The sequence below is a fragment of the Acomys russatus genome, chromosome 17 (genome assembly GCF_903995435.1).
Source record: "Acomys russatus chromosome 17, mAcoRus1.1, whole genome shotgun sequence".
NCBI lineage: Eukaryota > Metazoa > Chordata > Mammalia > Rodentia > Muridae > Acomys > Acomys russatus.
In genome coordinates this window covers 19,229,734-19,252,167 of record NC_067153.1, presented here as the reverse complement: position 1 = coordinate 19,252,167, position 22,434 = coordinate 19,229,734, and the positions used below count along the sequence as shown (strand labels likewise).

The window sequence follows — 22,434 nt, the reverse complement described above, 5'->3', positions numbered from 1 at the left end:
ATGGCAAATCCCCTGTGTAGCAGAGTACCGCACTCTTACTGATCTGAGAGCTTCCCCTGCTCAGAGAACTCAGCCCCAAACATGCTTTGCTTACCATAGACCCATTTTTATTCTACTACCAGGGAGCTGCAAATAAGATGCAGGCACTGCTAGCTAAAACACTAGATATGCAGTCTGCAGGAGGTATGGCACTAGTGAGGCAAGTACACTTTTAACAAGAATGAGTAAAAGGGTTTTCTTCAATTCTGGGCTGAACAATAGAGTCTATACAGACTAATTGAGAAGATTCTCTGAAAAGCTAGTCTGCTCATTGTCCTAGTTCCATTCATAGATTACCCAGGAAACAAAGCGGTTTAAAATTTGGCCTGTAAGCCCTTAATTATATTACAAATAAAAAATTCACACCTGCTATTTGTGAGGGGTGGGGTGTCAAGTGAGGCAAAAGTGTTTCTTTTCCATTTTCTTAGTATACAGACACAGTGGAATTTGAATTGGGAATTGAAGGTGGAAGCCATTCATTTTAGAGTTTGCAGTCTGTAAACAGTGATCAGAGAAACTCACTGCGAACCAGGTATGTGCACACAGTTGTGAATTCTCCTAACTGGAGAAAGCACAATCTCCCAGGCAGCTAAGCCAACTCACAAAAGAGCTGTTAACTGGGGCTTCATGACATCACGTGGTGGATCAAACTCCTGAAATTTGCTCGCAAATTCAAATGCCCTACTATTCTTGCTGGAGGCTCTTGTAGATGCCAGATACTTCCTGTGCTTAGCTAAGGAAGGTCTGTTAGCTCTTAACAGTGGAAAAGAGTCATTCAGATAAGTGTGTATCTTTGCTTCTCCCCAGCACAGAGCTGGCATAGAAGAAGGAAATAGCAAATGTTATCAGCACAGCGATGGCTTGCTAGTTTACCTAACTAAGCAAGGCATTGTTTCGGAGACTTTCGTCATAACTTGTGTGATGGTTTACGATTGTCAAATTGACAGGACCCAGAATCCTCTAGTAAAGGAAGTTCTGAGCATGCCTGGTAGGATTATCTACAAAAGTTAGCCTTTGGATACACATGGGGTTTTATTGATTAAGTTAAATAAGTAGGAATATTCACCCTAACAGTAGGTGGCACTGCTCCCTGAGCTAGCTCTCTGAACTGAATACAAAGGTGAAAAGGAGCTGGGCACCAGCATTCCTTGCTCTTTTCTTCCTGACTGTGACCAGCTTGCTATAATGGATTGTACCTTGAACTGTGAGTCAAAAGAAGAAAATAATCCTTTTCCTTCAGTGCTTTGTCAGTTTTTTTTTTTTTTTTTCAAATCACTATAACAAAAAGTAACCATGACAGCTTGTGATTGAGACACGTATACTGGCCTCCTTTTACATAAAGGGGTGAGTGCTTACAGGAGTCATTCTTCAGGTCAAAGGTCACAAAGAAAGGAAGTAGCAAGGGAGGAATTAAGCATGACTTGAAACCGTAGCTTGTTATCAGATTTAGATTAAGAGTAGAGTCTGGTCCAGCAGACACCTGTAATATTGGACAGTGCTGAAAACTCTGATTCAGGGCTCATTGCTTACAGTGGAATCGGGTTTTGAGAGTCTACACTATTACGACTGCAACAGAATCAAATGCATCCAGGGGCAGATGCAAAGGCTTAGCACTGCTGCTTGGCGTCATAGTCTCATGGAAGAAACTCTTTTGATGCGTACTGAGTCACGGCCCTTTTGCTCTTTTAGGCATCTTTCCCTTAGAGTGCAGAGACAAGGATCTCTTAATCTAATGAGCATCTCCTTTCATGGTCTTTGGCCTACTCATTATTTCCAAAGAGAAATAATAGAAAGCCAATCAAAACCAAACCAAACAATGAACGGAGAAAGCAAGACCACGGCCCTCACGCTCTCTAATCCCACAAACATTGACAATCATTTACTTGAGAAAAAGCCACTGTGGAGACTCAGCTCTACCTTGTGCTCCAGGCTGGAGTCTTTAAACATCAGTGAGAATGGCTTGATATGCTCTCTTCTCAACTTATCGCCACTTCGCAAGTCGATGGTGTGCTCTATTCTCTTGTTAATTTCCTCAGGCCCAGACTGGACATGCAAAGCTTGTGCGAGATGGTTTGGAAGCAGATTTATTGAATTTCTTGTTAGGGCAGCCAGAGTCTAGAGGGAAAGCACATGCAAACACAATAAACCTGCTAGTCCCCTCAGGATCCAAAAGAAAGGCAGTGATTTTTAGGTTAGGTTGCATTGCACACAGTCATGGCATTCCATGCAGTTGTATTCAGTGGGGTCTACAACATGTGATCAGTTAGCATTAGGTTCAGAGAAACACAACCTGGCAAAATGCTACACCGAGAGGAGCACTTGCTTTCCTCTCTGTGGCTCACTGAATTCCTTTGGTTGAGGCATTTTGCGAGCTGTTGCCTGAGAAGTGTAGTCACCACTGTTTCTCTAACCAGGCACATCCCAGGTATGAGAGAAAGAGAACCAAAGAAATAGCAGAATGCCTGTGTATCTGAAAAGCCCACCAAAATGATACCTTCCCACTGAACATATTGCACATTTTGATGAGGTCTTTCACTTAATAGTGAAGAGAAGACTTGGGGTGCCTCATGGTTTGCATTTTCCTTTTAAGCATTTCTCAAACACAGACAGTCATATGTGCCAGGCTTTGCTTTTCAAACTTGACAAATATTAATAAGGTTTTTTTACACATAGCACGTTTTCTTCCAATACAAACCATTATATATCTATATTTTCATATAGATATATGTATAATATTTTTAGGCAGAAAAAAATGCAAGCAATTCCAGCATCTCACTGTTCCCAGGATTACACGGCATGGGGTGGAGGGAGAAGCACCACCATGGCTGGTAACTGCACATGGGGATGTGGATGCAGAGATTGCATTGGCTCATGAGAACATATCAGAGACCTTGTCTCCTGGTGAGCTCAAACAGCCCCCGATAAAACCCAACTGGCTGGTTCTAGGCAAATACAAGACTCAGTCACAGCTCCAGTTTAAGATAGCTTATTAAAGAAAACTAGAAATTAAATCAAACAGACTGTTAAGTTGGCCTAAAGGGGAGCAGAGGAGTCCTGTTCACTATCAAGGATTTCCCTGAGTGGAGGACGAGGCTGTGAGGCATCTATGAAGAAGTACAAACTCCCCACCTTGGTACACACTCACAGCGGTTGTTGCTATGCTTGGAACATAGGCTAGACTGACATCAGATTATAGAATCATCACAGGAAAGCACACGAAGCATGATGGAGGCCTTTAAGATCCTCTGGCTCCTATCTTTTACACATCAATAGCCTCGGAGAGACTTGATCAAGAGCTATGACTTTCTCCAAGCTGAGATGAACCCACCGACTTCACTGGAGTCATGGCCTCTGACTTTTGGGAAGTCATCTAGTCCTTTGAAGGAAGTAGGCGCCACTGTTGCAGAAAATTGAACATCAGGGTCCAGAGGGCTTGGTTCCCTGAGAATCAATGTGGTTATACAGCTGAGGAAGCTGAGCTGGTAGTCCCTCAGTGGATCTCCCATTTGGTTTCATAGGCAACAATTCTTCCCATGCAGTTTGGACACAACTTATTTTTCTGCCTTGGGGAGATGGGAAAGATACCCAGATTGTTCCTGTCTGGACATTCATTGTGACTAAGGGATGCCTGAGTGTTCTGTGGAGGTGCTAGTGCCTACTAGTTGCAACATATACATGCATTTGTAGTGAGACATCTCCATTGCTGTTCATAATTTGAATTTTCTTACAGGTTTCCTTCTTTTCATTAAATCAAGCATATCCACTCTAGCAGCCCATCATGCCTGCAGCTCTAATACTCCAGTGTTCACAGAGTGGACAAGTTTCAAAACATGTTTTGGGGACAAATTTGTCACGGTAGCAGTGTTGACCTCAAGTGCAGCTTTGGGGCACAGGTACTTAATGGAAGATTAACATTAAATCAACACAAGAGGCTGAGCACCATTATGCTGTAAAAAGAAGGGATTGGGCTTTTTATTTTCTCCCAACAAAAATCACATAGTCTTGTAATAAAAGATAACTCATTGGGTTAATTAGTTAACTGTTAAACGCTTTTTGGTGAGGCCGAGGGTCAAGTCCAATACTTTACACGTATCAGGTAAGTGCTCTGTTATCGGGTTATGTCCCAAATGAACACACGTGTTCAGATGAGTTATCTACTTTGCCTTTACTTCTTCTCGTGCTGATGTGGCTTGATGAAAAATGTCATCAGCCACTGCTCTTAATCTATTAGAGGCTTTGCAAACCAGGCATGAATTTTGTTGGTTGCTGATCAGAGGATTCTGTGTCATTGACCACTCATATAAGGCAGAGAGATCAGTATGCCTCTTGCCGATGAGAGCTAGTTTATTCATTTCCCCCTTTTCTTTTATTACTACCACGAGGATATAGTTACTATCTGGGAAGGAGATACTGCCATCACAGTGTTGTGGTGGAGACCCACAGCTATGTTTTATGAAGAGAAGAGCTGCATCATCTCAAGAGGTCAAGCAAACTGAAAGAAGAGACAGCCAATCATCTCCCTTTGTGTAATTTACATGCAGAGGATACATGAGTTTTGGGGTGACTACAGTTTGGCATGATTTTTGATACCCTAAACCAGAAAAGATTGGAATTTTGTCCTGTTTTCATCATAGGGCATCAGCAGTGGGCTGACGCTGCCAATACTGGCAGAATAGATCCTTCTGTCTTTACAGTGATTCATTTGTAAGAAGTAAATGGTAAATGTGAGATATGAGTCATTTGTCTATACAGAGTCACACTAGAAGGAGCTATTTGTAATAGCACAACCCTTTCTCTTCTTTTCAAGTCACCTAACATAAAAGCGCTAGACTGAGATGAGGTCAAAACACAGCTGGAGTTTTCAAATGATTCTAGTTTCAAATTGACCTCCAAGCTGTGAGTATGGAATGTAAGTGGAGGAAACGTAAGTGGAGGAAATGGAAAATAATATCAGTACATTTAATAGTGAGATGTACATACATAATTGAAGGTATATTCAAATATACATTTTAATACAGAATCGATATATTATTTGACATTCAATATACTATGTATTTTTATTTCTTAGCTTGGGTTTCTGTACATTTGGGAACTCACAATGAAGTAGTAATACATTTAACACTAATCAGATGTTGTCACGCTGTTACAAATCAAAGATGCTGTTCACCTTATCTGGTGCTTTAGATGTCAGAGGGGTCAGAACAGCTGTAGAAATGTCAGTTATTTCTTGGCTTTGAACTCTGATATCAGACTTCCACTGTAAAACAGATGCTGTTGTTCCCGGAATTATCCTTGTTGAGGTCCATACTCTCTTGAGGTATTTCTGAAGTTACCCTCTTCCCCACACACATGCATATGAAATGGTGTTTATCATGGGTTTGAGCCTTTCACTATTAAGAATGAACTTCTCCTCATGCATTTATTGCTCATTTATATATCATTTTGGAGAACTTTATTTCAAAGTATTCTTAATTGTGCTTCTTTTCTTTTTATCAACAGTTCTTTACACATTTTGTATACATACCTGATAATTGATTTATAAATATTTCCCCCACTCTTTGGATTGCATTTTCAATTTGTCAATGATATTCTTTGAAGGACAAAATTTTCATTTAATTAGGCACAATTTACCAGTTATTCCTGATCAAATCTATTCCTTAAAAAAAGAGACATACCAAAGTCCCATATAAATTAGACATTCTTTAGTGGAAATATTAAACCAAGGCCTTGCTTGAGAGTGTGGGGATTGCAGAAGCTACCATCCCAGAGACTAGGGAGCCTTTGACTAGCTATATTTAAGTGGGGGTGGGAAAGCCATCATTTGGTTTACAACAGGAAAACTTTTCTGTGAGATTCACCTTTCCCTTTGAACCCACGTTAGTCCTGATTCCTTTTAGGTCCTGTCACTCCTTGGCTGGCCATAACATTGTTCTTGTTTCTTAGTACTAAACTTAAGGCCTACAGTGCACATGTGAGACCCATGTAGTTTTGCATTGTAGAAAAGGCAATAGCAAAGAATGTAAGAGCTGGAAAATGTGGGGAAGGGTTGTGACATGTCACAGGCATTGTGACTCAAATTCACAGCAGCTGGGGACACCTCTACAGTATCTATCAGCAAACAACTGGAGAATGAAGAGGGGTTCAAGGGAGCCCTACTCCCCACTGCTGAACTATCTGTACTGACTCAGGAGAGTCATTGCCCTCAGCTGTGTGTACCTACTGGTGGCCCCAACAGCAGTCACACAGACAACATAGGATAAACAAAACCAGTCACACAACAGAACTGAGAGTTATAAATCTACAACAGAGGCTGGTAGAGAGGAGGAGGAGTTGGTAGAAACATAAAGGAGACAGAGAAGCGAGGAGATGAGAGTAAAGCTTGAGCACAGCCTTCCTTCACAGCACCCTTTCAGGTTCTGACAGTCAGCTCCCACAGCCTCATGGCTAACTCCTTTCAATTCATTCTTTCCCTATTTGTTTCAAGAAGCACATGCATGACAGGGTTCTGCGTGATGCTGCAGTTTTGTGGGCCAGTAAAGCAGGAAATGCCAGTATAATATTTCCTTCCTGTTCCTTCTTTCACGAGATGTGTTAGACAGGAGACTGTGTTAGACAGGAGACTTGCTCTCTCTCTCTCTCTCTCTCTCTCTCTCTCTCTCTCTCTCTCTCTCTCTCTCTCTCACTGACAGCTACTTGTGACAATGTCTCACATCTTATAGTTGCTCAGTACATGCTGAACAAACACATTTCATATTCACTTACTGAGATCTCACACTGTGTATGACTGAGGTAAAGGCAATAATGAGACCTGCAGACACAAGACATTTAGCCTCTGCACTGTCCAAAAGTTTTGACTGCAAACTTCCTGAATTCTTTCTATGTGCTCCATGGATGCTAATTTGGAAACAGAGCTCCTAATGTACTTTTATTCCTATTGTATACTCAACTGGACCAGTTTCTGATTAAGACCTACTTGTCTCCATCCATATGACCCCTTCCAGAATGCGGAGTTTTCTTCTTCTTCAGGTAACTGGCTTCCATTTCATTTTATCTCCCCAGGGGCTCCTTGGATACCTTGGTTTTCACACATGATGTTTTCTAGTCTGTTTACACCATGTGTAAATCCTTGTATGGATCTCAGACTCCATACAAGTGAAATATGACAGAGTACTGGAGTTTAGACACTGGACAGAACGTGATCTGTTACACATTCAGTCCATTTTGTCTGATGCATCAGAACACGTGCTTCTGGGCACATCCTTTCAAAATGAAGTCAGACATCGTCTCTTCTGGGGAGCCTATTCCTAGCCTACATTGTTCTTAGCAGCTTAATTTCTAGACCATATGTGTGCCTGTTTATTAGTCTCTGATCTCTGTGAAATCAGACACAGTATGACCTCATGTATGACCAGGGTTCCAGTACCTGATATGTTTGTTACTTTTCTTTTTCTTTTTTAATAAATACACATTGAATGGAAAGATGTAAGGTTGCCTATATGAATATAATCTCCAGAAAAGTGTTGCTGGTCTTATTACCAAATGTCATGTTATTTTCCCATACATAACTCTAAATTTAGAAACATCCTCTACACCAAATCTTTCTAAATAAAAAGAAATTTTATGAGCTTTTGTTTCTAGTTTTTGATCATCATGAAGTGAAAGTCAGTTGACATTCCAGCTGAGAAGAAGACCTTTAAAGGCATCTTCGTGGTGCATCTCATATGAGGTTCCCTTTGTATTTGGGGACTACAGAGATGGCTTTCCCCACTGCATCTCCCAGAGTTACTCTAGGGCACCAGAGACCTAAGGTCAGAAAGTGATAACTTAGAGTCTTTTCTGGACCTTTTCTTTTCTAGACTAGAAAAGTTTATTTTCTAGGCTACGTTCAGCTTGAACATTTTCTCTTGATCTGGTTTGCTTATAAAGTCTATAGGAAAGGGCTCTATAATGTTTTAGCTCCTATGGGAGGTGCTTGTGGTAGCCTCGGTATCCAGCTATAAGAAGTTGTGACTTAGGGACAGCTCACTGCTGATTTAAAATGATCTTTAGAGGACAACAGGCTCAGCAAACCTAGGGCTTTCCCACTTACACTGAACAGGTCTGTTTCAAACTTGAGTCTGCACTAGGAGTAGCAGGCTCAAAGGCTGTTTTCACTGACTTTTGGACCACCCTCGCATCACCTCTGGGACATATCTTGTGCTTGGCTTTGAGCATCTGTCACTCCACTTGCCTGCTCCTCATAGGGCTCTGACTGTGGGAAAATTACTGCCTTTCATGTCCTTATGTAGCATTCCTAGTCCTAAAGGACACAAGAATAATACTTGGACTGCATGGAAATGACCCATGTACATAAACCAATGCAATTTGTTTCATATATTGTTAAAATACAGATCTACTCATCATAGGAGGAGGCCCTTCCTTTACAAAATTTCTCTTGTATTTTTGATAAATTATAATCATATATAATATAATTATAGTGCACACACTGGTGTTATACTATATACATATAGTGGGGTGAGTGAATCATGCTAATTTGCATATTTACCACCTTAAATAATTATCATTTTTCTTTTTAAGAAAGCTCTTCATTGGGATGCCTTCAATGCTCTGGATTTGGGAGTTCAGAGAGACTGTTGTCATGTTTGGAAAAGACAGAATTATGTTTTCCCTAAATCTAGGCATGAGGAGCATAAAGTTCTTTGAATGTGAGTTGAAATCTTGTTTTATTTTTCTTTAAGAAGGCAAAGAGTGATATTTAGATAAATATCATTTTGGTGACATTTCTTAAAATATCCACATAAAGTCTTCCAAAGCCTGAATGTAGCATTTTCTTCCTCTTATAGAAATAAAATCTATAGGACTTTGGACCAGTTCCTATAAACAAAGTGCAATAATCAATGACACAATTTTCCTTATTTTCATGAAGAGAAAATGAAGTATCACATCCAAGTGATCTTTTAAATGCACTTTTTGTGTAAAAATCTGGCTTACTTTTTCATATTCCTTATGGCAATAAATCTGCTTTCCACGCAAAGCTAAAGGGATGTCTAATGAGGTCTTGCTGTGAGAGGAAGCCCTAGGCTTCTGCTCCCAGAAGACCCACGGGTAATTCATAACAGTGTTATAGCTGTTACTCCAGGAAATGGAATAACAAGGGTCAGAATGTCCCCTTTGTTTTCTGAATTAACAGCCCAGAAATTTCTAAGAAGCCTATCAGAGGATTCTAGTATCATTTGTGCCTTGTTATCCAAAGCCCAGACATGTGCAAATAATGCCAGTTCAGGGCCCAGTCAAGTGAGGCCACTGTTAAATCCCACCCTAAGGCAGAGATCACAGTTTCCAAATACCATCTGCATGGAAAATGTGTTAAGGACGAAAAGTTCTGTGAAAATCTTTGTTTGGCCTTTGCACCTTGTGTCCTGCCATTTCAAGCTCTCTGAGAATAAGGAAAGAACAGAAACAGCAAGGCACTCCTAGTGCTGGCTGATCACGCAGGACACATTTACTAATCTTAGGATTTTACCCTTGACCTTTGGCAAGTAGGAGTGAGTGGTGTTATTAAGATAGTTTTTGTAGTTGGGGACTTAACCCCAGGAATATTTAAACCTGGAGCCTCCCTCTTTTCTGTGTGTGCTTTGCCTGGTGCCCAGTGCCTCAGCCTTGCTGTTTGGCACCTAATACTGGCTCACAGCTTAGGAAATAGATTGTGGTCTTCATTTTCTTGAGATGAGGTGTGCACAGGTGGTTAGCTGCGGCTGAGCCTTCAGGTACATCTACAATTCCAGGGGACTTGATAGAAGTCTCAGAACAGAATACTGAGAACCCAAATAGCAAACCACTAGCATCAGACACCTAGTTCCCAATCCCTGGTCCAATTACTCCAGCGATCATAATTATGGACAAATGTTTTCTTACATTGACATTCTCTTGTCTGAGAAGCTTGGCTAGATTCAGGACTATGTCACTCAGTTTAGGAAACATGTTGGCATTCAAGTCTTTACAATCTGGGCCATTTTTAGTGAATCAAGGCAGCTGTGAATCTTGTGCTGGTTGCTTAAAACAATGTGGTGCATGTTGTTTACATATGACAAATTTAAAGCCACCCGATGGGAAGTAGATTGCTGATGGAAATTTCAGCCTTAAAATTTTGTGTCCATGGTGATATATTCAAGAGAAATGCAAACACCAATCCTGACTTTATGTCAGGTTAGGGTATAATAAATGCAGGGATGTTTAGGAAGGGGAAAGGACCCCTGATTCACTTGTGAGTGAGAGAGAGAGAGAGAGAGAGAGAGAGAGAGAGAGAGAGAGAGAGAGAGAGAGAGAGAGAGAGAGAGAGAGAGAGAGAGAGAGAGAGGAGCTGACATATTATGGTTTGCTAATGGGGACACAGGCAGGGGTGAATGCAAGTAGCCCTAGCATCGAAATCATTGAGCCAGAATGTCAGGTTGTGTGGCTGGAGAGGTGGCCACTGTCCCATGGACGAAATGATCTTGGCTTCACAGCCTGGAAAATTTGAACTCAAGAAGAGAATGAAGACCATACACAAGGACCCAAATTAGTCAGTTTCCCCCACCTCAAACATAAAAGGTACTATTTTTTCAGAAATGTCAACACTATGAGAAAACAGTTTATGTTGATGTGCCTGTGTGTACATGCTTCTACATGTACATGTTTTTTAAATAGAAATTTGGGGGAAGTTTAAAATTTAAAAGATGATCTAAACTTTAATTCTTTTCAAGGAGAGAAGTAACTGTGAGTTGCTGATAAATGGCCTCTGATTGATGCTTTAAAGATTGGTGTCAGAATGATTTGCTCAGATACAATTATATAATACTTTTATTCCATATTTTTAATTATCTGTGTGTGCGTGCAAGCATGTGTGCATGTGTGTGTGTGGGTGTGGGGGGGAAATCATAGAGTGACCATGAAGGCTTGATCCCCTGTAGCTGGAGTTACAGAGTTTGAAACTTGCCAAAACGGAGACAAGAAACCACTTTCTAGGATGAACATGTTTGGAACGTTGGCCGTGTCTCCTTCCTCTCATTGTAGCCTTCTTAGTACACACTTCCAATTAGAATTATCTGATCAATCCGACTCAGGAGCAAATACTGAGGATGGCAACCCAGAGAAGCTACCATACACAAGATATGTGAAGCTTCGTTGAAACTCAAGACCTAAAGAAATTCTTTAAGGTATTTAAAGTGACATTGCAACTGCAGAGTAAAAAATGTTGAGTCTAATACTTCACCATCTGGAATTCACAGGAGGAGTTTGAGGATCCTTGAAAAGTTGGGGGGCTGCATACTTTCCCAAGATCTGCCACTGAAGTTCTGTATTGATGCCATATCATCTCAAAATAAGCATGCATATGAATAGATACCACAAGGCTGGCCATGCTATCAAAAATATCCAGTATCGTCCTTGGCTGGTGCCATAGTTTGAGTGGGACCCCTGGGCCCAAATTTGCCTTTCATAATGTTCTACTTGTAGATTTCTAGGATCCTCTGGATCCTTCTACTTTGCTATTCTCCCATGCTTCTCTCATCTAGAGTCGCAATAGGATGTCCTCCCCTCTATCCCAGTTTCCTGGTATGTGAAGGCTTTTGTGGGACATGCCCCTTGGGCTAGTATGCAGATATAAGTGAGTATATACCATTTAAGTCTTTCTGCTTCTGGGTTAACTCACTCATTATGATCATTTCTAGCTCAATCCATTTATTCACAAATTTTGGAACAGTCATAGGGGAGAGGAATAAGGGAAAAATGGGAGGGAGGGAAGAATGGGAGGATACAAGGGATGGGATAACCATTGAGATGTGACAAGAATAAATTAATAAAAAATTTAAAAAATATCCAGTATCTTTGCTGGGCTAGAATTAAATTACTCCAGGACAACGAGGCTTCTTTGATGTTGCAGAGCAGTGTTATCACTTACTGATGGCAATTGGGATATAGCACTTACAAACTGTAAAGTGAGTTGTTAGCAAGCAACCAGTGCAATTGTTTTTAGGAAAGAAAAAGAACTTTATAGGTACAAATGTCATTATGTCAAAATAATGAAAGCTGTCCTTTGTGACCTAAGTGAAAATAATTGGCAGAGTGTAATGAAGAAAATTCACTATGGACAGGATTATCCCAGGCATTGGAAAAGTAGGTGCTGGGATCAGTGTAAAATAAATCCCACTTTTCTTCCCTGAATTAGGAAATTCAGTTGTGAAAAATTCATGTATTTACTGTTGTTCTGCAGACCTATTTCTAAATGTTTGAAGTGTTGCACTTAGTCAAGTTCTGGAGATACCAGGCTGTGAACACATCTACTTAGAGGTAGAAGCAAGATCACAACTTCAAGGCCAGTCTGGAGTACAGAGTGAATTAGTGTAATCCTGTCTCAAAAAAAAAAAAAAATACTGGAGATCTGAAGATGCAACTCATTGGTTGAGTGTTTAGCTAACACATTGAAGGCTCTGGTTTCCATCACCACTATTACAAAACAAACAAAGAAATAGATAAATTTCACCTATAATCACTCAATGGTTCCTGTTTGTCAGACCACAGTTTGTGACTTGCAATTAGTAACTTAATCCATGGTTATAGAAGAGTCCAGTTGATTTCATTTTAAAAAGCTCCCATCAGTAATGTGTGTAAAGTAACCGCAGGCTATGTGTTGTCCATTTGCCAACTTAAACAAAGATCTCTAGATCTGTAATTCTGTATAAGCCACATCAATATAAATAACTTTATCTCCTCTACTTACATCTACCCAAGAGCTTCAGGGAAAGGAAGGGCAATTAGTCAAAGTTAATGGATCCAATTGTCTGTTTAATCCACTAAGCACTCCATGAAAGGCTTCAAATCACCTTTCTGAACAGAGTGAAAATCCACACCCTCTAATGACTGCCTGGCTGAACTCAGCAGCTGTCTTCAGAGTCAAGCTCAAGGTAATCTGGGGTTATAACATCAGGAAAAGCCATGTTACTGAAAGACTATAGATTAACTCCAGGGGATTTCCCCAGTCATCCATGTTCTCAGCATCAACCCAATAGATCCAAGGAACACCGAAATCCATTCTAATATTAAAACCATTAAAAACAAATTGCCCATGGTGAAAATTTTGCCTCTGATTTTCTGCATAATGAGATTGAAGCTGAACAGAAATAGTAGACCCCACGAAAGCATCTTCTCTTTTAATTCCAGTGTCCAACATTTTTTTGTGTGTGTGTGTTTTCGCTGGAAATAAGTGGAATTTAATTTCTGTGTAGGGACCGAGAATCCCATGCTTTGGTTTGGGGCAATGGAAAGGCAGGCTAAGAAAGTGGATTTGCTCTTCCTTTCCTTGTTGTCATGCATTCTCATTCATGTATTATCTCTTCCTGTGGATGTCACCTTGGAAAAGTCCTCCTCGATTCCCTTAGATCAGTTTTCCTTTCCTTATTACACTGACCTATAATCATAGCAATGTTCACACTGAGCCTGGTGATGCATCCATATCTGCCCTTAACCAAAAGCTCCTGGACATTCAGGAAGCCTTCTCCATTCCATTTTCCTATGCCAACACTGGCACCTCAGCTAGCCAAGTGCAGCTACTCAGTAAGTAGTTGATGAATGAATGAGCAAGCGAGGGACACTTATTCTTTTGAATGTGACAACTGAAATGAGTTTGAACTTAGCATGTTCTTGTCTTATGGGCATGTGTATGCACATAAAAGGGCCTGGTGTTTAGTATTTTTTTGGAGGGGCACTTGTTCGAGACAGTGTTTCTCTGTGTAACACTCCTGGCTGTCCTGGGCTTGCTTTGTAGACCAGGCTGGCCTCAAACTCACAGAGGTCCACCTGCCTCTGTCTCCCCAAGAGCTGGAATTAAAGGCATGTGCCACCATGCCTGGCTCTGCCCTTTAGTTTATAGCATAATTCTAGGTAAACAAAAATACAAGGAATAGCAAAAACTAGGGAAGAAATCCCAGAACCATTACTTGAGGAGAGCACAATGATCATGTTAAAGAAGAATGTTGAAAGTATGCAAAGTGCAACATTGCTTGGGATAACAACTGGATATTTATTTCTCTGAAATCAAACCTTAGCTATACCAAATGCTAAGAGAATGATATTTCATTCCCCGGTTATTAAAGAATTTACTTCAAATGCTTTTACATTGTCGTAGGATTACAGTTTAAATACAACACTTATTTTCTCCTGTGATGACTATGAACAGTACGTGTCCTCATCACTTGATAATAGGTCACACTCCCTGGATCTGGAAGAGAGTATTCTGAAGTAGCCATAGCTCACACAATAGATCACAGGCCTTGGCGTGTGTCTGTGGTGTTCAGAGCTCGGTGGGCTGGGGTTGGGGGGGGGGAACTGTTGATTTAGCCATTTTAGTTCTGTCATTGTACACGAGCACAGTGAGCTGTGGATACACAAAATGTCTGAGTAAATAAGTTGGAAAATCAAGGCAGTCCTTTCATTCTACTATTCCCATCTAAGCTCTTTTCTCAATGGTTATTCTATGAACACATTTTTGGGACCTGCAGAAATTAATTTGAAGTTCACAAAACTTGTTGCCTAAAGGGCCAGTTTACCCTGAGGAGCGGGGCAGTCAGTAACAGAACTACAGGAGGATTTTAACCAGGATAGCTATTACATGAGAATTCTTTCTTTTCTTCCAAAAGATATAGAGAGCTGGTTTTAAGAAATCTGCCAGTGGGGTCTGCAGAAATCAGAGTACCCTTGCGATGTTCCTGTTTCACCCCTACCAGCCCAGCCAGCACCTCTCCTAGCATTTCTTTTTCTTATCATCTCAACATTCTCCAGTCCAAATGGGACTAAGTTGAATGGATCCTTGCATATTTTGTCACTAGTTACATACTCAAGCGAGAACAGTTAGCTATTTAAGGAAGGTAGAATGTTTCCTGTGGTCAATTCCTAGAGCTACTGTAGAATATTCTAAGTATCCTGTGAGAGCCAGATACTCATGAGTCTCAGAATACACAGTGAGACACACACACACACACACACACCACTGATACATACATACATAGATACATACATACAATACACACACACAACTTCTAGGTTTGACTAGCTTGAAAATACAATAGATAGTAGAAACTCTGAATAAACTTAGAACACTAAGGAGAAGATATTGAAAAGAAATGTTTTTTGGGGTGGTTAGACTTAGCTTGGTTCTAATTCCAACTCTGCTTTTCAGTACATATCCTTCAGAGAGTTAATTGGTGCCTCATACCCATAAGTGCTTTTCTTATGTGTAAGTCAAGTATCAAGGTAGTGACTGTGTGAGACTGCTATAAGTGTTCACTGGAAAGAAAGGGCACAGTGCCCATGACCTTCCTGTCTATTGTATGCATTATAAAAATCCTATTTTTACTGAGAGTCACCAGACACATACATTAATTTCAAGATAACAATGTTGATCCACTGGGTAGACGTGACTAATGTGTGCTTTTGGAAGTGTCAGTAGTGTTTTTTTCCTCTGTAAGTCTTTTAAAAGGCTGTGAGGAGGAATAGACTAAGATATAGAATCTCAAGCTATCCTGCATGTAGAAGGAATGTGTGAGATGAAGGTGACCATTCTATGCTGGTTGGAGACAGAATCCAGACTCCAAAGAGGAGCTTTGCTTCTAAAAGCATAACTCCATGTTTCCTGACATTTTACTTGCTATAAAAATCCAATTAAAATTATTAATATCTTCACAAACATTTAATAGCAATGTAAAAGCTTCACCCTTGCCATCTTCTTACGAATATCCAATTTAATATACATTTTGTCTGTTCAGTCCATTTCAATCCCTACAAGCCATTACCCTGAAGGCAGTCTAAGCAGTCTCTTAAAAGTCTAAATCAGATCACACCACTGCCCTGCTTAAACCTCCACATCACTACTCAGGGAATAAAATACAGACTGTACAAGCTTGAGAAACTAAGCTTTCATCTGTTCTGTTTTCTCTTGGAGTCTATTTCTCCTCTGTTTACCCTGCTCTACCCATGAACATTTTCTGTAACATACTACAGTGTTTCCTTCGTCAGAGATTTTGTGCTGTTTCTTCTGTAAGATACACTTATCCTGGCAATTTATGGTGAGGGTCCTTTAGCACTTGAATTGAATCTTCAGGAAGGCAATTTTGAAAATCTCCCCTGCAGACAGTATGGTTCCTACCTAGTCACATATCCTTCCTTCTGAAATACCACTCAGAAGTTTTGGTTAATCTCTGCACCCGCCATTCCCCTGAAACCTAAGTTATTGAAAGACAAGAACCAAAGACAAGGACTTGTGATTTCACAATTAGCTTCCCCACATCGAGACTATTTACCTGTTAAGTCATGATCATAGGCATTCAATCCCAGAGAGAGATTTTTTGAGACTGTACCAGAAGAGCAAAATACAATATTTAATGTAAAACCAAAGCATTCTTCCAAGCTCAGCTTTTTTTCTTTCCTTTTGAGATTCCCATAACCCTCACCTCAGATTTGTGCATTCTTTATCAAATACTCAGTACATCGATTTTGCTCTACCAACTTCTACTTTTGTAATCTTACGTTCTGGCAGTACCCTTATCTTCTAGCTTTCTTACTTTCCTACTCTTAGAAACATGGGACGTGGGTGGATCAAGTGGTGACTGAGTCCAGGAAGGATTATCAAGACCCTGGGAAGAACACTTGACCATGTCTGGACTCAAAATTGCAGAACATTGGTCTTCAGGATGCTTAAGACCAACTTGTTTGTCAGTATCCAGCAAGGCTCAAGTCATCCATTTTAACCCATGTGGATGGACATATAGGAGCAGAAAAGATGCCTAGCATGAAAATGAAGCACACTGGAACTGGGAAACTCACCAGAGGGTCAGGTGAAATCTCTTAGAGATTTTACTCATTTCTGTAAGCCACTTGTAGATGACTAAAATGAAGAGGAGGGAGTGGGAGCACTAGAGTTGGATTTTTGAGAAGCCTAGATTCTTCTCTACTCAACTATGACAACCAGGCTTCTGACTTCACCATCTCCAAACTCTGTGTCTTGTCAGTGATTTGCTTCAGTCTAGTTCTAGTAGGCAAGTGTGAACGTCCATGGCATTGCTGAAGATTGCTCATTTTGAAAATGATGAACTTTCTGGGTTTCCAAGACATCCCAGCCCCAGGTGTCTCCTGGTTGCTTTGATTCTTAACTTATTATAATTGTTCTTTGCCTTCTATATCATATTCCTCAAGGTGGGATTGTCTCATATTTTCAGCTTTGTTTCCTGTGATATCCATGCTTACCATTTCATTTGTCCACTGAAAAAATTAATCATGTCATACCATTTATCAGATATGATCTTATTTTTGGACGAGATAATGGTGAGAAAAATAGATGTAATTCCCATCTTTCTGGAACATATAAAACACTAGCTGACTTTATCTCTAAAATGTTTTTTCTTTAATTCTTTTTTTTTTCTTATAGTTGGCTTTACAATAGATACTCAATACTCATTGAATGGATATGTGAATATTTAGCTATATGAACATCTGCTGTATACTCAACACAGAATATGACACAGCTATATAATATCATTAAAAATATTCCTAAGCATACATTATGAATCAATAGAAGTCAAAACATCTGGCCAATTTGGCTGGAAAATTCCCAACAATGCATAAGTATGTTTTATCTATATTATGCAAACACCAGCTTGTCTGGCTTCTGTGGAATTGACTGCGTATTTTGGCACAGTGTAGGCTCAGCCAGACCAGTCTTGATCTCTCCCAGGGACACATTAAGTCTTTGAATTGAGCATATGGCTCACTGATTTCTAGAATTAAGCATAAATATAAACTCTGAATGGTTGTGATCATTTTAATTGGCTCAATCATTTCCAAAATGTTATTAGTGTCACATGTTTATTCACAGATATCAGCACACATTTCCTGGATCTTTAGTATGAAGACATCAAGATAAAGTGAAAATATTCACATCGAAGATGGCACAGCTAAGTTATACGAATGCAAAACTCAGGCATTGTGCAAAATATACAATAAAAATATATTGACTATTTTGACATCTTATATAGTAATCATTTGATATCATCAGCAAATATCTTTAGGAAATTAGCAAATGAATGTTTCAATTTCTCATAAAAACTTTTACCAGGCCAATCAAACATGAAATGAAACTATGCATCTCTATTTCTTCCATTTTGGTTCTCAGTTATTAGCAGCAAAGGCAGGTATAACTGATATTAGACCAGTAAAGAATTATCCCAATTCCCCACAATCAGTTTGAATACAGTTTCCGAAAGGAAAGATAAAAGCAAAACAACTAGGAAAAATAATTTAATATGAAATTACTGAGGCATGTCTGGGTTATGATGTAGCTGTCTCCTTCTCTATAAAAACAAACACTTGAGCTCTAGCTCATAATAGGGAGAGGAAACAGAAGGGACACTTTCAGCGACCATGCATACACACAAAAAAGTATACATGCCAGTCTTTTATTTATATAAGATTGCGAAATGCATGTTAATTCAGGGATGGAAAGTCAGCACTGGGGTTGTTGATGGCCTATGTAGGTATAACACTATTTTGTGTGTAAATTAGATACTCAGAGTAGTGAAAGCCTAAAATTAAACATTACAAGGCATGTTGTGTTGGTTCAATCTGCAGTTTTTCTTGGTAGAATCAAATACATGCACTGTTTCATAGCTCCTTCCCTTGTATCTTCAAGAACAGAGAAAAGAGTGAAGACTTTCAGCACTTAATCTGTTCCACTTTAAAAGGCTTTCAACACACAGATTTCTCCAAGCTATACCCTAATAAAAAATGCTCAGGTCTATGGGTATAAAAATAAGTAAACCATCATGGGATACGGTAGTTTAATCCCAGCACTTAAGGGGCAGAAACGAGAAGGTCTCTGTCAGGTTTAGCCTAGCCTGGTCTACATAGCAGGTTCCAGGTCAGCCAATGCTACATAATGAGACTGTCTCAAAACAAAACAACAAACAAACAAACAACAACAGCAACAAGATCACCCTTCAATATTTTCATAAAAACTCAAATACTGTTGGTTTGGTTTATGTGCTTTATAATACTCTTGGCCTCTGCTTGGCTTGGGAACAAATCCTAGACATACGGTTATTCCATTTGTCTCTTTTAATAACCTGGTAGAGTTAGACTGGTTAACATAACTTTAACTCTATGTGCTCTATCCAGATGGATAAAGGGAAAACACTCATAAGAACAGGTGCATTGGTGGGGCACACTGGTATTCACCTGTGATCCTAGCACTCAGGGAGGCAGAGGCAGGCAGATCTTTGTGAGTTCAAGACCAGCTGGGTCTACAAAGTGAGTACAGGACAGCCAAGGCTACACAGAAAAACCCTGTCTTGAAAAAAAAAAAGCGAAGCAAAGCAAAACAAAACAAGAGCTTTGCTAGTGCTCTGAGCGGGAGCTCTAGGCTGGTTCTCCATATGGGTTCTGGACCTTGTTACGTCTCACCTCTGTGTTGCCTCTCGGAGCCAGAGTATCTCACTGAGATTAATGTGATACTGTTATCTGAGTAAATAATTTAAAAAGTGTTCTTGAATATTAGTGATATGTTCTTTGTTAGCTGATTTTGTAACCATTTCCTTTATATAAGAGGCAAATTCATGCTATGGAAAACTAGTGTCACAAGACTGGGTTTGAAACTGCATGCGATTCTAGAGACACCCTTCCCCAAGCACCACTCAGTGTTGTTTTCCCATTTCCCAGTAAAGGTGGCCTTCCTGAGTTTGAGTTTCAAAGGAAGACTCAGGTCTATGGGCTAAAGGGGTCATTCTTATGTATGTGACCATTTTAAATGATGCTGGACATAACTTTTCCAATATGAGCAATTCAAGGAGGGGGTAGTTACAATTCTGCTTCAAAGGGTATTTATTTTTAGTATCAAAAAATGAAGAGGGTGTCAGGAGCTTGATATTTCTGCCCTTTCCTGAAATTACACACATAGGTTAATTCTGTCCTGAGGAATTTTGCTTGATCATTTTCAATTATGGTGTTCAGTAGAGAAAAGGTTAAAGAGGAACCAATTCCCTCCAAGGCTATTGGTTGAAGATGCATGCAGACATGCACTTGTTGCCAACTGCAAGAAGGAAGAGAGGACTTACATTCTGTTTGCCCACGATGTTGTCGAAGGGCAGTTCTGGGCTCCAGGATCCCTCTGTGAATGTTGCCCCACTGTTTCTCCGGTCGGAGCAGCTCACTGATTCCTTGACTATGTCTTCAGGCAAGGATAGCAAACTCTCCTCAGGCTGTTTAATCAAATAGGTCTCTATGTTGTGCTTCCTCAAAAACTCATTCCTCTCTTTTCCATGCCCCTCTTCCACATTATAGTCACCATTGAGGCAATCCAGTGTGGCTTTGGAAATGTGAATTCTCCTGTATATACAGAGAAGGGGTCATTAGAAGTCCTCAGACTGGCCAGTTATGGTTGTGCACGGGCTATAGCTGCAATACATTCTGGAGGACACATTTGTCCTCCTCAGAAGTGAAAAGAAAAACAAAAATGAAAAGAAAGCAGAAGTCCTTCATCCCAGGGCTTTTCCTGCTACTCTCAACACTCTCTATGAGGCAGGGATTTATTTCAGCGGAATTGGCTACACTGGAAGAATAAATAGCGTGGAATTCCGACTATAAGTAAATCATCTTAGAGCATGGCTCTGTTACTCTCTCAGAGCTTTCCCTATCATCTCATGTTTTATATATCTGTTCCTTGTTTATACAACTTGGTTAAAATCATCTTATGAACAAGGTTCAGTTTTATAAGTCCACAGGGATACGCAGAGCATCCTTTTTAGAAAATTACTTGAAGATATGATTTCCCTTCTAATATGTATTGAAAGGAGCAGAGAGCAATATGGAACATATAAGCTGGTAACTCTCAAGGCTCACTCACAAACTAACTCAACTCATCACAAACTAACTCAACTCATTTAGCTCATAGCCTAAGTTTCTTTTCTTCAAATGAAGTAATATGCGACTTTATTAGGATCAAGCTCAATTTGTGGAAGCCTCACACTGTAGTTCCTTATCAGGAAGGAAGATATTTTCTGTTCTCATAACTGTCTAACTTAGTCAGGTACTTATAGTGCTGTGCTGTGGTCTGAGAGAATAGCAAAATTATGATTTTGTTGCTTGATTGCTGGGTTTTAACTCCAAATATTCCATTTTCTAGTAAGAAGACTTTGGGGGAAATTACTTAACTTTTCTGAGTCTATTCATCTCCCACAAACATGGCAAAGGTAATAGACCTGTTTTGTACTCTCATTGTGGATATACACTAGTTGATTTGAGCAAAGTAGTCAAGGCACTGTACAGAACACTATATAGCAAGGACAACATATAGTTTAAGTTGTTTGGAGTATTCTTCAAAATGCCTCAGTGATCTCACTGTGGTATGTCCCATGCCTCCTTAAGTCAGGCTCTCAAGAGAGAGTCTGAGTTCTGAATGAGATCTCTGTTACAGATTCAGCCATTCAGAGCCCTTTGTCAGATATGCCTTCATTCCTGACCCCATGCTGTTGTTTAGCTATTCAGGTAATTGTCCTTTCTCTCAATTCAGCACGTGATTGCATGCCTGCCAAGTTTGTCCTACTGCTAGATGGATTTATCTTAAATGTTTGCTAAGTCAACTCTGTGTTCCTCTGAGTAAATGAGTAGTTTTGGGTTTTCTGATTCCAAAAGCAATATATTCAAATGGACAATGAAGGGTTATTTCATTTTTAAGTTTCAGGGATTTTTAAAGAGTGCATTGTATTTTCAATAGTACCTGTACTGCTCCTTCTGACCATTTAAGACATTTTTCCAAATTTCTTGCTTTCTGAGGAGAATAGTTCATTGCAGAAACAAAATTACAGATGATACCTTTCTGCCCATTTACGGCATATTCTCCACATTATCCACACATGTTGATTTCTAGTTCAAGATAATCAAGCAAATGTGTGGAAGCAGCTTGGATTCTCTTGAGCCACCTGCTAAATAAATTTAAAATGTTTCCATGGTATCTTACCTGAATATACCAAAGCTCATCTCCTGTAAAGCAAGGGGCTGAGCTCTTTTTGAAGATCAAGTTAAGATGTAGACCCAGCCTTTATCTCCTAGGCAAAATGAGCTTCCTAGGAGGATTTTGTAAAGTTGGAAGGGTGATTTCCTTTTTAAAATGACTTTAATAAATACCAAGGCCCCTTGGCATTTTATCTGGATGCTACATTGTGTTCAGAGGGACTGATACTTAAGGCAAGGTTGTGTTATTTAATACCATTTCTTCTACCAAAGTTTTGATGAGAATACACTGGGATGCTTTTGATAAAAACTATGGTTCTGGTGTTTCTTTTCGAATGTCTTTGCTGCTAACCTGAGCGTTGAAGA

At 39.8% G+C, this 22,434-nt stretch overlaps 1 protein-coding gene across 1 annotated transcript in view; it reads right to left on the bottom strand.

The window, feature by feature from the left end:
* The window catches only part of Adcy8 (adenylate cyclase 8), a 216,771-nt gene that overhangs the window by 77,148 nt on the left and 117,189 nt on the right, over positions 1-22,434 (bottom strand). Inside the window, 2 exon segments of the mRNA XM_051159596.1 lie at positions 1,957-2,154; positions 20,175-20,445. Coding sequence (XP_051015553.1) covers positions 1,957-2,154; positions 20,175-20,445 — 469 coding nt within the window.